This window comes from Arachis ipaensis, chromosome B8, assembly GCF_059453495.1.
Source record: "Arachis ipaensis isolate K30076 ecotype BB chromosome B8, ASM5945349v1, whole genome shotgun sequence".
NCBI classification, from domain to species: Eukaryota; Viridiplantae; Streptophyta; class Magnoliopsida; order Fabales; family Fabaceae; genus Arachis; species Arachis ipaensis.
In genome coordinates this window covers 120,064,116-120,083,019 of record NC_142443.1, presented here as the reverse complement: position 1 = coordinate 120,083,019, position 18,904 = coordinate 120,064,116, and the positions used below count along the sequence as shown (strand labels likewise).

At 35.3% G+C, this 18,904-nt stretch overlaps 1 protein-coding gene and 1 non-coding gene across 2 annotated transcripts; one reads left to right on the top strand and one right to left on the bottom strand.

Annotated features, from left to right (window-relative positions):
* Positions 1-1,595: 1,595 nt before the first annotated feature.
* On the bottom strand, positions 1,596-12,219 carry TERT (telomerase reverse transcriptase). The gene is made up of 11 exons (XM_088497054.1): positions 11,865-12,219; positions 11,117-11,197; positions 10,004-10,069; positions 9,759-9,927; positions 8,797-9,245; positions 8,166-8,298; positions 7,838-7,982; positions 5,537-6,788; positions 3,592-4,136; positions 2,182-2,454; positions 1,596-2,055 (listed from the first exon to the last, which is right to left on the bottom strand). The coding sequence occupies exons 1-11, from the start codon at positions 12,168-12,170 to the stop codon at positions 1,779-1,781; spliced, it is 3,696 nt and encodes a 1,231-aa protein (XP_088353180.1). The 5' UTR covers positions 12,171-12,219; the 3' UTR covers positions 1,596-1,778.
* TRNAS-GCU (transfer RNA serine (anticodon GCU)) lies at positions 7,522-7,608 on the top strand. The gene has a single exon. It is a non-coding gene; the product is annotated as a tRNA-Ser (tRNA).
* Positions 12,220-18,904: the final 6,685 nt, after the last annotated feature.

The following is an 18,904-nucleotide window of genomic DNA, read 5'->3' as shown; positions in this document are numbered from 1 at the left end:
AACTAATGAGCTGAACTTATCTAAATTCAAGTTCGACTCATTTAATTTATGAGCTCAATTTCAAGTTCAAGCTTGGCTCACCGTCTCACGAGTTTAGCTTATCGAGCTATTATCGAGTCGAACTCGAACGAATTCATGAACTAGCTTCACTCATTTCCAGCCCTACTCATGAGCTGGCTTGACGAAGTGTGGTCGAGGGAGAGAGTGGCCCTCAATGTTTAATGAACTGTAGATAAGTTGCAATCCCGTGGCACTTCTCAACATCCTTTTCAAATTCAGAGTAGAAAAATAATTTGGAAACCCTTTCTTCTAATATGGTGAAGGTAAATTGATATATCAGTATATACACGGATCACATTTGGCTGGGTTTGGGTGTGTGATTAGGTATTCAAAAGGAACCTACATTATAGGATTCTATAGGTTTCTAAAGGTGTGAATTCTTTGCTATTTCAAGGGGATTTGTTTTAGTTTGAGAGTGTGACTTTAAGTCAGTCATTTGTGAAACAGACTCCCTAGTTTGGCTTTCTTATTGTTCAACAACATTCTTCGTCTTTTAGCATTAGGGATGGGGATCCAGTGGTGATCAGAGATGGGAGGTTCAATTTAGTTTAATAAAAATTGAAGCTAATTCGAATGCGGACATGCTTGCTAACTGTTTTAAATAGTTAAGCAATGGAGAGTGTGTCAAGAAACTCTTTTTCATTATGCTTTTGCAGTTTAGCTCCATGGGTTGTGCTCTCCTTTGGTACTTTTCTTCTTCTTGTTCATTTTTTTCAGGCAAAAAAAAAAATTTGTACCAAAGCCTTCATATCCTCTTTTATAGAATTGTTTCTTTCGTGATATAGATAATTTAAAAATAAAATTATAAATTCATCTATCAAAAAAAATTGACTGGATATCACCATTTTATTTGAGAATAAGATGAAATGGATATAGGAATTGAAGAACTTGATCTAAGTTTTTCCTTAGCAAACCCAAGTTTAATTAGAAAGAAAGAACAACTAAACTCCTAGAGAAATGCTACTTTCAAGATTGTAATTAGTATCCTAAGAACACTCTGGATATCTAATAGTACAAGTTTTTTGAGTTTTTCATACATTAAAAACTTAGAGTACCCTTGATTTGTATTTTTATTTTCTATTTTTAACTCCTAATTTTTCTTTTTTATTCACAAAATTTTAAAAACAAAAAATACTAAAAAATAAAAATAAAAATAAATAAAAATACAAACCAAAGACATCCTTAATTTTTTATCATTTTTTTCATAAAAAATTTTTGTATTCTTGAATTCTTAAATCAAAATACTAGTTAACTAAACTCAATTTAAGAAAAAAAAAATATGTATATATTCAAAATCAATCATTAAATCAATTATTATGTATTTATATATATACACATATATTGTTTCAAATATTTTTAATATGTATTTCATATTTCAACATATATTATATATGTATAATTAATCTAAAAACTACCAACGAGCTATAGCTCAAATAGCATAGTTTTCCTATACTCATCTAAGAGGTCGCGGTAGCATCTTGTCTATGCCACAAATTAATTGAAAATTGCAGCATAAATACAAACTAGCACAAAAATTAGTAATTTTCTCTGCCCATTTCTCTTGAAAAAATAGTTCACACCGAAACAAACTACTTTTCGGACAAAAGTAATGCATATTTTACAAAATCATTTTCGTGATGCAGGGTAGAAGTGCTTATCAATGTTTCAACACAAAACTAAAAGAAAATAGCTACATCCTAAAGGCCTATCTTTAGGAACTAATACTTGATGCTCCAAAGCAAAGTGTTGTTTTTGGCATTAACTGCATAAATCAGGTCAGGTGTCACACACCTAGATATCTCAGGTGATGACAACAACCTTGACCTTAATGACGCAAGCAATGCCTTATGACGCGATTCCTTTCGCTTCAATACTTGTACGTACGCATGAAGCCCAAGCCATTGCACTTCTTGCTTCTTCAACTTAAGAATTGGCCGGATACCAGAACCGAGACGCATGGAGCGCATCCTTTTCTTTATCAACAAGTACATATATCTGGGAGTTGATCATGAAATGAAACAGTTGAGGTTTTTTGAACAAAGAAAGTCTGTTTAGCAAATCAGATGTATTGCAAAATGCAAATACCACTTCAATAGTATGAATATGATGCAATAGCCATACCTCAAAGATCTCCAAATAATGTCCGAACAATATTTTTTCGGAAGTTTGCAGATGAATGTCAGGTCACGAATATAACAATGAAACTTCATAGCACATAACACAAATACTTGATAAATATTCAATCTGACAACAGCATCTGAATTGATATTCGAATCGAAGAATATAGGATGGCATTTAGGTCTTAAAAAGAGGTACAACTTCTCCTTTAGATTAATGCCTGGATTTCCTTGCCAGCAAACTGTAAGTGTTGAGCTTAGATGGTTATTTAAGTACCTGTTTAGTAAACAGAATCACTTACTGACCACAGAATCCATAAAAGAGACATTATGAATAAATTAAATCTAGATAAATATGTGTCAATCTAGATGCTTAGACAGAAAAAAATCTATTAACATCCTGCATGAAAATACTGTAAGTAGATATCTTTGCATGAGATGATTATCACAAGTAATATCACGATTCAACAAGTACCTTGAAATTTGTAATTATAGATGAAGGCACATAAACTTATCAAATTAAATCAATCTATCGGCATTGAGTCTATTTATCTAATTAAATCCCTCCAAGCTCCTAATCTTGATTGTCTGTATTAATAGGTGGAAGATTATTTATTCAATAACAGAATAACATTTACAATCTAAAACACAATAATGCCGGAGTCACAACCTGTATATACTAAAATATACGATGGACCCTAATATCAAGTCTGGGCAGCCATAAAGAAAATAAGATTATTAAAACCTATGATATCAGCAGAGCCAAACGGAGCTGAAGATATCATTATAATATTATCTTTCTAGTTAATACTCACTTGGTCTCTCTAGACACAAGTGTGAGTCATTTTTTGGTCTATATAAATTTTAAAAAGTCAAAATAATTCTTGGATAACAAATGTAAGTCAAATTGGTCCCTTGAAAGACTAACTTGACTTATAGGAAGAGACTAACTTGACTCACATTTTTTTATTTATCGGAATTATTTTGACTCATTTAATCTATGAGAACCAAAGTAACTCACCTATGTACCTACAGTGATCAAAGTGAGCATTAACCCATTATTTTTATGGTACCTGTAAGATCCTGGTAACACTGCAGCTAATAGATAAAACAAATAATAGAGTACAGAATAGAAGATGAAATAGAAGCAGAGGGGCTGGTTGATATCATTAAGATATCATTCTTGTCTCTGAAAATATATTAGGGAACGTAGTATGAAATATGCAAAAAGGGGGAGATACAAGTAGCATTTGAGAGGCTACTACTCTCCTATTGGTTCTGTCCAGCCTAATTTCCAAGCTAAAACCCTCTATCTCTCTTCTCCCTTTTATACAATCTCATTTCTCATTTTCCTTAAGCTGAAAACAGGGATACACATCATATGCTTCAGTTAAAGTTCTGAATACACATTAACCTTGTGTAGTCAGCCTGAATTTCCATAGTTGAGGAGTTGATTAGCAGACCACTCCAACGAATAAATGAAGTTGCACCATCTTTGCCCACATAAATCCTGTTCAAGAGGGAACCTGACATCTGTTCTACATCAAAGTTTGCACCAAACTTACTCTCATTCATGTAGCAGTTATAAGCACGAAATCCTCTTTGCATCCTGGACAAAAAGCTAGCCGCCTGCTTCTTTGAAGTTGATATAAAAAGAAAATCATCAATAAATCGCATTAGTAGATAACATGGAGATGAGACTTTATCCCCACTATTGGTGTTCGCAGCATCATTATCCTTGCAACTTCCAGATTCAAGTGCCCTTCTAAGAAATGGGAATATCACATGTTGCTCCAAATGTCCATAATAAAAGGAGCAAAGCAAAGTAGATAAAACACCTCCCTGGGGAATACCAACACCTTGCAAGAAAAATTTCCCATCAAACTGCAACACATTGTGCTTCACATGCTCAGTAAGATATGAAAATAGCAATTTCTTCCTCACGTGCTTCCGACGCTCCTGAGACATTATATAGAGTTCAATTGGGCATAGTATAGAATATTTACAAAAAGTTTCTAGCTATAAATAGTTATCTAATAGATAATTAAGCACAATATATTCAACTAGGACCACGGTTCGTGCATGAGATACGGGGAATAAAAGGATTTTCCGTTACTTGAATTCAGATTAGAATAGAGTTAGCATCAACTATGTCTTCCAATCTGAGGTTTCTTAAGGATATAGTCCCTTCAATTATAGGAAATACTGAAATAGAGAGGACTGGATTTGGTTACCATAGCGTACATGTGGCAAGACAGAAAGTGTCAGAAAAGAGATGTGGCCTTGAAGAGATTGGGCTGGTTTTAGCTGACCAATTTTGTCATTTGGTTGAAGATGCCTGAGATAGGCTAGCCTTATTTGATACAATAAGACAAGAAAAGCCAAGCCCAAGGATGAGAGCCCATTTAATATCCTCCAATTCCATTCCAGATTAAGTGAGCCAATTGATAGATCTTTCACTTAGTGAGTGCTGGCTGTGGAGTGGGAGGGAGGGAAAGGAAGGTGTTTAACTGTATCTATGAAACTATTTAACTGTCAACTCTACCTTCTGCGCAACAAAACTTAAATTCATAAAGACAACCTTTGGTAGTAAGGATGGGTAGAAAATCTTATAGAAGTTGCTAACCGTTCATGTGCCTCAATATAACAGTTTAAGTTTTCGGGATAAGTGGTTTCATGACGGGTATCAAAGTTTCTATGACCAAATGATCTAGAACCCCATTTCTCTTATAAGAAAGAATTTAGCATAAGACAAAAATAAATAAATAAATAAAATAAAAAATAAAATAAAAACTATGCAAAATTTCACACTGTAAGCCCAAATGAGGATCTTTCAATGAAGGTTTTGATGTGAATTCACATAATTGGAACATGAAAAAGAATGAGGTTAGTGGGGATTTAATATGAACCCAAAATCCAAGCACAAAGTTTCAGCAAAGAGGCATACTAATAAATTAATAATCATTTTCAAAATGACTTGAACATACGATTTACTAATGCATCCCCAGAAAGGGTGCAGACCAAACTCTGCTTACAGAAAATAAAGGATTTACTACTAGAACACTGAATTAAGTTTTTTAGTCTATGTATGGTGCACACTCGGTAGCATTTTTGTTGGCTAAAATCAGGTGACAGCAATGCAATTATTAAAATAACTAGATATTAGACAACCATTCCGTAGTAAAATAAAATTTTAAAACATTATAAATCAGATGGAGGGTAAGAAAACCACAATCATAGCATGGCAGTTAAGTTTGAGAAAGAAAATTTATTACAGCACAGATGAGGGCACAAGGTGCACATATAAAGACTCGAACAACTTTCTTTTGTTGCCAACTGTGATAATCAGAAAACGATACCTGGTTGACAAAGACAGAATGCCGAGATTGAAAGGAAGTAAATTGTGTATGCCCAGCTTTGAAGGTTTCCAGCATTGTAAATTGTTTTTGAACCCACAAAGATTTCTTTGTGCAAACAATTTGATCATACTGCTTTAGAAAATATTCATCTTCCACAAGAATATCTTTCATTATGCCAAGCAGTTTCTCCTGATCAACAGAATCAAATGCTTTCGATACATCAGATGTGATGATAAATAGATTAGGCATATGTGTCAATCCCTTCTTCTGGCCAACCAAAAATGTGCATAATTTTTTGTAAACATCATTGTAATCAAACACTGAAGAACCTAGCTTCAAAGGATCCTTGCACTGAATACCTTTTAGAATGGTATGGGCATCACGAAGCGCAAAATTTACAGATTGATAGCGTTCAGAACTGGTTTTCTGCTGTGTTAATGTTCCCTCTCTTCGGGTATATTGAGCTCCCAAAGCCGAAGTAGGCATATGCAGTGGCATTCTTGATGAACCTTTGAGATTTGCCACCATCCTTACTCCATTTTCTTTTGGTTGAAGTCTGAGCTTTGAAAATCCAAATGGTCTGCCTCTAAGAATATTTTGTACAGCCACATTATCCAGAGAACTGTATCCACTGTCTTTGAAGCAGTCGATAGTTCTATTTGTCAATTTGTTCCAAACAGGTTTGCAATAATAGAAAACATCGTTCTTCCCTTGTTCACTTTCAGTAACATAAAAATTTGCTTGCACCAATGGTACAACAAGGAAAGAGTAGTACCAGAATATCCACTTCTCTAGAAGCTTACATTTAATATCATGTATAGCATTGCTCCATTTCCTAAATTCTTCATGAGACACTTTATGATGTCCTTCTACATATGTTCGAAAGCAAGCATTTTGACTATTCAAGAAATACTCATTTGATAGGAAAGGAAATCTTGAAGTTTTAAGTCCATGCATGCATAACTTTAAAGGAAATTTCTCAAATCTCCGTAAGTTAATGAACTTGAAAATGTTTCTCCTCATTATTCTCTGATTGGAAGGAGTACCTAATAACTCGTAAGGAACTAAACTCCTAGAAACAGCCCATATGAAAGATACCACTTGACTTTTCGAGCAGTATGACTTAACTGCCTCACACTGTGAATCAATTGCTTCAATATTATCTACACAATGCTTAGCCAAGATCTTTATATGCTGGCAACACTGTGTCCTACGAATGAGATGTTTAAACCACTTAACAAGGGAGTGGTACCTGCATAGCCATTGCAACTATTATATCAGCTTTACATTAAATTTGACTAATAAGGATTTTTATTAGTCATAGGGGATTGAACTTCGCCAATGAATTTGACCAACAAAAATTAGAATAATTCAGATATTAATTCTTACTGCCCCCTCTTTTACTACTAGTTTATACATGTTTAACAAGGAACCATATCAGGAAGTAGAAATCAAATCTTTTTCTACTACTTTCACTATAAAGGTCATGTCTGTGTGATAACCATCTCTCTTTCCTACTTTCCTGGCCTCTGGATATCACTCAAGATTATTGAAGGCAGCAAACACAAGACTCGTTAAAATCTCAATTCACTGCAGCTAAAACTTCCAGCAAATAAATATCCAAATTCCAGTGTGCAGCAACACCTTTACGATGAAGTTACATTCTAAGACCCTTTCTAAACATTAATAGAAATCTAAACATAGAATGAAATTATCAAATAATTTAGATAATGAATATAAAGAATATGAAAAATCTAATAATAATGATATACTATAGAAATAATAATGATATACTATAGAAAAGTATATGTATCTTATCTTGAAGGTTCTATATCTATAATGTTCGTTATAATACTGAATAGAAATCCAATCCATTATAAATAGAAAAAGAATATATAAGATCTAAACAAAAAAGTCTTTTTTCAACCCTACTTTGTTTGGTTATGCAATCTAACATAAACAATATATATAGATATCTCAATTGGGGAGAGATGGCTGAGTGGACTAAAGCATTGGATTGCTAATCCATTGTACGAATTTTTGTACCGAGGGTTCGAATCCCTCTCTTTCCGTTTCTTAAAAACCAAAAGGATTGGCACCATATGTCTTATAAAACAATTGTATAGCCAGGTTTTAAGTCCTGCAGTATGTCCAAAATCCAAAATGGAATGATATCTGCACAGCATATTGTCAAATGAAATTATCATAGATTTTTTTTGGTGACTTAATTATTGCAGATTTTACATAGAAGAATGCACTCTAATAATAAAAAATTAAAAAAAAAGGCCTGCTTCAACTTACAGGCATGCAGAACCAATGAGACATGAGCCACTACTGTGGAAACAAGGAATTGGCCGAGTGCTGGTACTTGCATCTACGAAGCCAAACACATCGCCAATGAGACTTTTTGAAGAAGTCAAATTTGGCCATAACGAATATAAAATATCTGAATATAGCTCGTGAAGGAAGCATATGTTGTTAGAAGGAGATTTATGCCCTTATTGTATCATAACACTAGCAAAATAGCATCTAACAGAATATTGAATTTGTGCAAGTGATTCTGAAAGACCTCTTAGAAAACAAATTTCTCATTTCACAATACACAGATTCAAAACACATTAGTGGATACGTTTCTTTGGAAGAACTGAGGGTGAAGATTCAATGTTGTAGAAGATAAGATGCCTTTTGATATCAATTGTCTTCTGAACAGCTGGAAGAGATTGCAAGAGTAAACAGCAAGAACATTGCCAAGTCATCTGCAACTAATAACACATAGAGGGGTTGATAATAAGCAACAAGTATATCTTGAAGATAGCTCATCACTAATTATTTTAGACAATATAATCCATCATTGACATGTCATTACCCCCTTCTTCATAATATTCACATAAATGTTTACAAGTCTTAACACACCAAGCCAGTAACTAATCAAAACATTTTGATTGTGGAGAAAAAGATAATACATATATAGTAACAAGTCACATAATTTTTACTTTAGGATGAGCTCAAATTTAATAAGATAATGGGCGAAAAAATCAAATTATGAAAATATAGTTGGGCCATTCACACCCAAAATATTATATTTGGATCTATCCCTGCATCAAGCCTAACTAGAATTTAGGATTGGCAAATAGCTATGGATGTATAGTCAAATAATCAATACGAGTAAAATTTGAAAGAGAAGGAATGTAATACAACAAATTTTAAGATAAAAATGTGTGCTAGCAATCTACATAATATTTCATAAAAACTATGATCACCTTTTCATGAAAACTTGGGCTAGTATTGTCACACTGAAAACTAGCATGAGCACAATCATTATTAGTAGTATGCATATTCCTATTAATAAGTAAACTGTTCTCATCAGTCATTGATTGCTTCTGTTTTTTGCTTCTGTGCCGCTGCCATCTAAATGCCCTAGATCTTTTTCCAAGCCTAGGTGTACAACTACCCAAACCTTGTTTCCCTTCTGATTCTGACTTTGTTATAACAGTAGCAGTTCTTTTTGGCCTGGGAACATCAGAGACATTGTTGTCATTGATGCTCTCGTGATGATTGATCATTAGGGTTGAAGAATCCACACTAGTTAAGCCAAGACTACTTGCAAGTCCACTAAGACCATCGGTGCTGTAAGATATATGGCTCTTTTGTTGCTTACATGTTAAGTTTCCAACATCATCTGATTCAGATCTTTTTCTTTTATTTGCTCCTGTTGCAAATAGAGTTTGTTACTGCAAGTTTGCAACAACTTACACATAATCAAGAGGGAAAAGAATATTTTCTATAATATTCATGGACTGCCAGGAAAGAAGCCACATGATAGATATAATATCAATCCAAAAAAGTAACAAGAAAATCAGTTCAGAACTGTACATAATACAGCAGACATGACCAACCCTTTTATTTTGTGAAATCAATAAATGGCAACACTATTAGAAATCTCAAGTAAAGTAACTTGCATCAAAATTATTAATTTAATCATGAGACATTTGGCCAATTGATGATTATAGTATTAGTACTCAAGTTTGACACTGCAGCAAGTTGGCATAAGATTAAAAGTCTCAATGAATTACAGAATGGAGTTCAAACATGCAAAATGCTTACCTTACATTTGAAATTCTGAATACAGTTACAAAGTCATCTTCGGTGTGAGAGAGAGAGAGTTAACAATGATAAAGTCATATGTTTGAAAAAACAGTACAACACAAACACTTCTGATTACCGCATTTATGAATAGAAGGATGTTGATAGCCAGACTTTGACGAGCACTTGAGCATCTCAAAGCATTTCTCATTGATAGGAGGACCTCCCACCTGATAGTGTTTTCCACGGGGAGCTGGCAGGAATATCGATGTATTGTTCAATAAATAAATCATAAGATCGTGTCCAACCTGAACAGATGCAAATATTTAACTATTTTTGTATGATAATAGTAAAAGCTCCACAAATTTTTGATATCATACATACTCTTCTTAACAGGCGACACCAAGATGCACAGCTTAAAAGCTCCACAATATGGCTTGAGCGTTTTCTCTGCATGTTAACAAAATTACCAAATTAACAAATGCAGCGCAAATACACATTAATAAAGACATACTGCTTGGCGTTAAATGCATGCTTCTACATATACTAGTTGGAAGTTAAGGAAAGAGAGAGGTAAAAAATTACAAATATAACTAATATGTCTAGTCTCTAAAACAAAAAGGAATGAACAAATCACACTACTTCTTGAGAAGTACTAATTCATAACCATTAACACTAGTTCATCCTCTTAGATAAGCAGTGCACTAAAAGGAATAGGTAACCAGCCTCTAGAAAAGAAAGTATATTACTCTTCGTAAGGAATTAAAGCATAACTATAATAAAATTTATCCTTATATCATCAATGCACCGAACTGAATCCTTCATTTTTCAGGCTATGTGATGTCCCAACTTAACAGTTAACAAAGTCGAGGAGGAAATAAATCCACTATGTCACGAAGTATGGCGGGCTGAAGAAGTTTTAAGCATATTTTGACATCAAGATTGCTACATACACATTTACAATTATGCCATCCCACATCTCTACAGTTTTCTCCATTTGATTAGAATAGGTCTTGTCTAGTTCTCTGAACGCGGAATACTCCAATGTCTTAGCATAAGCAAAAATTAAGTGCACATATAGCACTTTTGTTTCTCCCATCCATTCTCAAAAATCAGACGACAAACTAACAAGAAGCTTACCGAAGTATGCAGGCCTAAGACAGATAATCATAGTAAAAGAATTCAGGATAAACAAACCCAATAACTAATAAACCAGATCATCTTGCAGAATCATTTTACATTTCTGGATAAGATTCCCAGTATGTGAAAACATTCAACGACCTGCATGCCATCTAAATGAATGACATAGCATTACTTGAAATAACTAAGATCCAAAATAAAAAATCAAGAATACACTTAAAATGGAAAAATAGCAAGTGAAACAAAGATATAGAAATACCGAAAAAACAAAAGAACAGTATAGCACAGTGCTTAAGACAAAAAGGAAAAATTTTGACCAAAAACAAAATAGAAAAGAAAAATAAAGAAGCTTTATACCCTATCATAAGCAACGCACAACACATTGGTCTTAGCTGTTTGCCTTCTACACAGCATCTCTTCAATGACCTTACACACAATCTGAAATTCAGGAATCAGAATCAGCAAATATCCTAAAGATTACCTTAAAGCTCCAACTAGAAAACACCAATCCACAGAAAATAAACACTTTATACACTTTAACTACTAAAAATGCTTAAAACAACTCTAATGATTCTGTTTTTTAGAGCATAAAAAGCATATTCAACGATGATGTTTTCAGGAGAAGCAGTAAACATGTGATTATAATAGAAATGTTAGGGGCAACACCTTTTTATCAATATTAATCAACACTTTGGTTTAGAATTTAGAAATTAGTACATAGTGTTTAAAGTCATGTATTGGTCAAAAATGATCTTTTATTATCGTGGAGCATTGCTCATTATACTACATTATAATATTGAGTATCCAATATAAGCCAACACAACAAAACAGAAATCAACTTTTCCAACTCACAGAATACAAAAACAAAAAAAAAAACAAAAAACAAAAAACAAGAGCAAAGAAAGCCCTGCAGGAAGCGCTTTTAAATAAAATATCCAACGCATAAAAAGTGTAGAGGTTTCGCCCAGTTGAAGTGCTTACAAGCCAATAAAAAACTAATCTACATTTTCGACGTGAATATCTTGCTAACGGATCAAATAGAAAGCAGCTTTCAACAAATTCTTTAAACAAAAAAAAAGGTTTTTTTTTTAAGTGTAACGAAGACCTCATTTTGGGGGCAGGTAACAGGAGAACAGTGACAGAAACAGGGGACTGAAGGCGCATTTCCGGCGACGACGACAAAGCACTTTGTGAGGAGTTTGCGGTAATCGGAGGGGTCGTCGGGCCTAAGGAGGAACGACATGGCGTCGGCAGCGCAGCCAAGGCAACGGCGGCCATTGCAGCGGCAAAGGTCCGGCGATGCAAGCGGCGGAGGGAGCAGCGAGATAATGGTGTCGCAGAGGGTACGCGCTCGGTTACGGAACATGCGCCATAGGACGCCGGGTACTGTAGGCCTGCGTTTCCTCGCCATTTTCCCGGGAAAGTGAGGGAAAATGAAGGATGTGATTTCAAATTAGAGTAGGGGAAATTTGGTGGTAGACCGGACAGGCACACTTATGAGAATTATTTATTTTAATTTTAAAATATGAATTTAATTTTGATATAATATTTTATATATTTGTATAATTATACCTATTTTTTTTGCTACACATTTAAGTCTTTTTATGAACTAAATCTAAATTAAATAATAAGATTTGGAATAATGTTAGGCATCACTGATTTTTGTTATATTAGATCAACTTGATTAAACTTGGTTAATAAAAAAATTTGGATGTATAACATTATTCTTTTTCTAGGATAATTTGCGGGATTAATATTAAAAATAGTTATTTTACTAATGTGATGTTATATAATTAAAGAATTTTTTAAATAAATAAAATAAATATTTTATTTACCAAAATAAATATTTTGTTGCTTTTTTACCAAAATGCATTGTATCGGTCAGAATATATTAGAATTAATTAGTATTCATTAGAATTATTTAGTATATATAAATATTTATTACAGAATATTATGTCTTTATTATATAGATTCTCTTAGCACCTATAAATATCATTCTATATTTGTATCATTCACAACAAGTTGATACACACAAACTTTTTTTCTATTGCTCTCTTTTTCTTATCCTTTCTAAGATGGTATTAGAGCCATGATATTCTTCTTGAAAAGAATAGGTTATTTTTCTTTTGCTGAAATCACCGTATTTTTCCTACTTTTCTTTCGTGCCTTTTTTTTTCTTCTCTTTTGTTCATGCTTTGATGCTTTCTCATCTGAGCGATTAACTCATTCACTATTTACTTATTCTCGTAGAGAAATCATATGTTTTTCATCACCTTTCGATAGTTTGCCATCTCTTTACACTTTGTCACTTTTTCAGTAGTTTTTCGGCAGTTTGCCATCTTTTCAGCAATTTTTTGGCAATTGGCCACTCTTGCAGCAATTTCGTCTGCGTTCCCTTTCGACAGTTCTGTTTGCGCTTCCTTCCGGCAATTCCTTCTGCGCTTCCTTCAGATAGCGGCAGTTCCATCTGCGCTTCTTTCCGACAGTTTCGTTTGCACCCGTTCTTTCCATTGAGAAGGCTTTCCATATTCATACCACTGATCAGCCCACCATGTAGCACATTGTGGAGCAGTTCTGCACAGGTAGGGAGTAAAGCATGGGTCAACCATAGTAGCATTCCTCTACCCTATGTCCACCGCACTGTTTAGGTTCCATACCTTTCTTCGGATTCTGGTACTTCATACGGCACACACTTCTAACCTGGTGCTCAATATGCGATACCGCCTTCGATGGATTACGGCCTATTGATGACGGCATCCCAGATGATGCCTACACCATCTGTTGCTCCACCTTACCTACCCTAGTATCATCTGGGAACCTACTCGGAGGGTTATGATATCCCACATCATCCACTCCCATCATAGCCGTCTCATCAGCCACCAGATGCCTTTCATCACCCACAGCTTCCTGCATACCCACGTCCTAGGAGACCTCAATGATAGGCACAGCCTCTGCCATGTGGCACTGGATATCGGCTGCATTTCTCGAGTGATCAACACCGATGACATCATTATTGGTTTTTTATTTTGTTATTCCATATGTTACCATTGATGTATTTTGTTACACTATCCATGTTGTATTTTGGAACACTATTTATGTTTTATTTTGGTATGCTATTTATGGTCTTCTTAGATGTGGTTATGTGTTATAGTTTAAGCTTTAGAATTCAAGTCCAACATAAATGCCTGAATCATGGACAACTTAAATCGCATAAAATTCGAGTACAGAATATTCTTAGTGAAAATATCACAAACTGAACCATAACATGAAATAATCAAACACATGAACTACGCAAACAACAACATCAACAAACACATACAAGGTAGCGACCGTAAACTAAGCCTCGTCCGTCGGCTGGTTTGGACAACCTTTTCGGGTATAACCAGTTTGCCTGTAGAGACCAAACCGGTTCTCTTAGCATTCACCCTCGTTGATGCATGAGCATCATTAGTATCTTTTCTGTATGATTTATATGACTTTTCTGTTGATTTGTTAGACGATTTTTAGTGGATTAGCCCCTGATGCACCACTATTTTGTGGTACATCTTGTGCTTAATTGAGTGGATTTTATCCACTATTCTCACATTTATTCACAGAATCTGCATGTTTTACATTTTCCTTCCTAATTTTGTGCTTTGATTGAAAACATGCTTCTTTGCCTTAAAATTGCTAATATTTAATTCTCTCTTATTACCATTCGATGCCTTGATGTATGTGTTAAGTGATTTCAGGGTTTATAGGGCAGGAATGACTTAGAGGATGGAAAGAAAGCATGCAAAAGGGGAAGGAATACAAGAAATTGAAGGAATTGCTAAAGCTGTCCAGCCTGACCTCTTGGTACTAAATCGACCATAACTTGAGCTACAAAGATCCAAATGAGGCGGTTCCAGTTGCGTTGGAAAGCTAACATCCAGGGCTTTGAAACGATATATAATTTGCAATAGTTGCCATGCTGTTAGGAGACGCGCATGCGTAGATCACGCGTACGCGTGACCTGGAGAAAATTCAATCCACGTGTACGCGTGGATGACGCGTACGTGTGACAGAGCCACGTGCTGGACGTATCAGAAATCACTGGGGGCGATTTCTGGGCTATTTTTGACCCAGTTTTTGGCCCAGAAAACATAGATTAGAGGCTACAGAGTAGGGGGATGCATTCATACATTCATTCATTCATTATTTACAATTTAGGTTTTAGATGTAGTTTCTAGAGAGAGAGGCTCTCTCCTCTCTCTTAGATTTTAGGATTATGATTTCTCTTAGTTTTAGGATTATTTCTTCTCCATTCCAGGTTTAATGTTCCTTTAATTTAGTTTCTCTTCTACTTTTATTTATTTCAGTACTTTGGTATATATATTTCTCTTGCTAATTACTTATGTTGCCAAATTGGTTTATGAACTTTTCATGTTAGATTTGAATTTCTATTTAGTGTAATTTGAGGTATTTTAGAATTATGATTTTAATTTAGCTTTTTGTGTCCTTAGCTTGAATTGATTAATTGGTGACACTTGAGTTATCAAACTCCTTTGTTGATTGATAATTGGAATTTGCTGGTTGATTTAGATCCCTCTAAAGCTAGTCTTTCCTTAGGAGTTGACTAGGATTTGAGGAATCAAATTGATTAATCCACTTGACTTTCCTTTATTTAGTAAGGGTTAACTAAGTGAGAGTAATGAACAATTCTCATCACAATTGATAAGGATAACTAGGATAGGATTTCCAGTTCTCATACCTTGTTAAGAGATTTATTAGTTATTACTTTAATTCTTGCAATTTACTTTTACTGTTCATTATTCAAAAACCCCAAAAAGATAATCTTCCATAACCAATAATAAATACACCCCCTGCAATTCCTTGAGAGACGACCCGAGGTTTAAATACTTTGGTTATCAATTTTATTAGGGGTTTGTTATTTGTGACAACCAAATTTTTGTACGAAAGGATTATTGTTAGTTTAGAAACTATACTTGCAACGAGACTTTATCTGTAAAATTCTTTACTAGCAGAAATCTTTTCGTCAAAATGGCACCGTTGCCGGGGAATTGCAAATGTGTGCCTTATTATTGGTTATTGTAAATATTTGCTTTTTGCTTATTTGTTAGTTTTAGGATTTAATTACTTATTTTTGTTAGTTTTTGTTTTTATTTTCTTTAGCCACTATGAACTCTCACCCTGTTGCTATGAGTTTAGTTCCAATGTTGTTGTAAGAAATGGAAGCTATAATGGGAATATGCATCAAGGTTGGAATAATCGAAGATGGGAGGTGCCACAAGGATTTGATCAACCCTTTCGGCAACAACCCCCTCCAATGCGCTATAATCAACAACCATTATATGATGCATACCAAGACAATAGTTATGGTGGACCTCTTCGTGACAACCAACCTCCACCAAATTACTATGGTCAAGAGCCATTCCAGGGTGCGTACCAAGATGATGAATATGGTGGACCCCCTTGTAGTTACCAACAAGCCCCACCATATGCCTATGAATCCCCTCCTCAACATAGCTTTGAACCACCATACTCACAAGCACCTTACCACCAAACACCCCCATTCTAACACAATTACTCCCAAGAGCCACCACCTCAATATATACCATCTCCTTATCCTTATACAAAAAAACCACCTTCCTATCATGAACCATTCTTCCCATGCGATGAACCCTTCCAACCACCCCAATCCCCAATGAATAGAAACCTTGGTATACTTCTTCAAAGGCAAGAAAAGATGACTGAGAAGGTACTAGAATTCACGGCTGCCTTGACCGAGGTAGTAAATTGATTAGCCTCCCAACGGGTGGACACTTAAGGAACTCCCATGGCTTCATGTGGAGAATCTAATGAAGAATATAGCATGAAGGAGATACTAGAAACTCCAGTGGACAATGAGGAACGTGACTTTGTATTGGGACAATTGGAGGAAGCCGTAATCATCAAAGAAAAAGAAGTTGTTGAAGACCTAGGAGATGTTGAACCTCCATGGGAATCGAGAGTTGTAGAGAATTCCGCCAAGAAGTTTGAAATTGATGCTCAGGAGGATAGTGCACAACCTTCGAGGCATACGCCTTCTGAAGATTTGGACAGAACAGATCAAGAAGCAAGATCCCGTGGCAATGATGATCATGAATCAAGCTCTCCTAGTGATAAACTTGCATCCGCAATTGAACTCCTTGAGCTTGAAGAACCTTCTCCAAGTGAATATGAAGATGATATGGAGGTAGACTTTTCTCAACCTCCAACTTATGACTTGAGTGATGGGGAAGAAGTCAAAGACTTTGATCAAGATGCGGTTGCAGTTGAAGAGGTTTGCAACGAGGTGGAAGAATTCACAGAGGAGTATGGTGCACGAAATTGTGATCATCAACAATGGCGCCAAAGGACTTGGAGCTCTTAAACGTGAATCATACTTTGTCACAATTCCGCACAACTAACCAGCAAGTGCACTGGGTCGTCCAAGTAATACCTTACGTGAGTAAGGATTGATCCTACGGAGACTGTCGGCTTGAAGCAAGCTATGGTCACCTTGTAAATCTCAGTCAGGCGAATTCAGATAGTGATGAAGAATTGATAATTTAAAGATAAATAAAACATAAAATAAAGATAGAGATACTTATGTAATTCTTTGGTTGGAATTTCAGATAAGCGTATGAAGATGCTTTGTTCCTCCTGAACCTCTGCTTTCCTATTGCCTTCTTCCAATCATTCATACTCCTTTCCATGGCAAGCTTTATGTTGGGCATCACCGTTGTCAATGGTTACTTCCCGTCCTCTCAGTGAAAACATTCCAAATGCGCTGTCACCGCACGGCTAATCATCTGTTGGTTCTCGATCATGTTGGAATAGGATCCATTGATCCTTTTGCGTCTATCACATGCCCAACAATCGCGAGTTTGAAACTCGTCACAGTCATCCCTTCCCAGATCCTACTCAGAATACCACAGACAAGGTTTAGACGTTCTGGATCTCAGGAATGGCCACCAATAATTCTAGCCTATACCACGAAGGTTCCAATCTTAGATTAAAAACCCAAGAGATACACATTCAAGCTTGTTTGCATGTAGAACGGAAGTGGTTGTCAGTCACGCGTTCATAGGTGAGAATGGTGATGAGTGTCACATAATCATCACATTCATCATGTTCTTGGGTGCGAATGAATATCTTGGAAAAGAAATAGACTTGAGTTGAATAGAAAAATAATAGTACTTGTATTAATTCATGAAGAACAGCAGAGCTCCACACCTTAATCTATGATGTGTAGAAACTCCACCGTTGAAAATACAAAAGTGACAATGGTGTAAGCATGGCCGAATGGCCAGCCTCCAAGGTCTAGGGACTAAACGTCCAAAGATGAAAATACAATAGTATAAGGTCCTATTTATAGAGAACTAGTAGCCTAGGGTTTATAGAAATCAGTAATTAATGCAGAAATCTTCTTCCGGGCCCACTTGGTGTGTGCTTGGGCTGAGCATTGAAGCTTCCATGTGTAGAGACTTTTCTTGGAGTTAAACGCCAGCTTTTGTGCCAGTTTGGGCGTTTAACTCCAGCTTTTATACCAGTTCTGACGTTAAACACCAGAATTCTTAAGCTGACTTGAAACGCCTGTTTGGGCCATCAAATCTCGGGCAAAGTATGGACTATTATATATTGCTGGAAAGCCTAGGATGTCTACTTTCCAACGCAAATGAGATCGCACCAATTGGGCTTCTGTAGCTCCAGAAAATCCACTTCGAGTGCAGGGAGGTCAGAATCCAACAGCATCTGCAGTCCTTTTCAGCCTCTGAATCATATTTTTGCTCAGGTCCCTCAATTTCAGCCAGAAAATACCTGAAATCATAGAAAAATACACAAACTCATAGTAAAGTCCAGAAATGTGATTTTTAAATAAAAACTAATAAAAATATAATAAAAATTAATTAAAATATACTAAAAAACATACTAAAAATAATGCCAAAAAGCGTATAAATTATCCGCTCATCACAACACCAAACTTAAATTGTTGCTTGTCCCCAAGCAACTGAAAATCAAATAGGATAAAAAGAAGAGAATATACAATGAATTCCAAAAACATCTATGAAGATCAGTATTAATTAGATGAGCGGGGCTTTTAGCTTTTTGCTTCTGAACAGTTTTGGCATCTCACTTTAT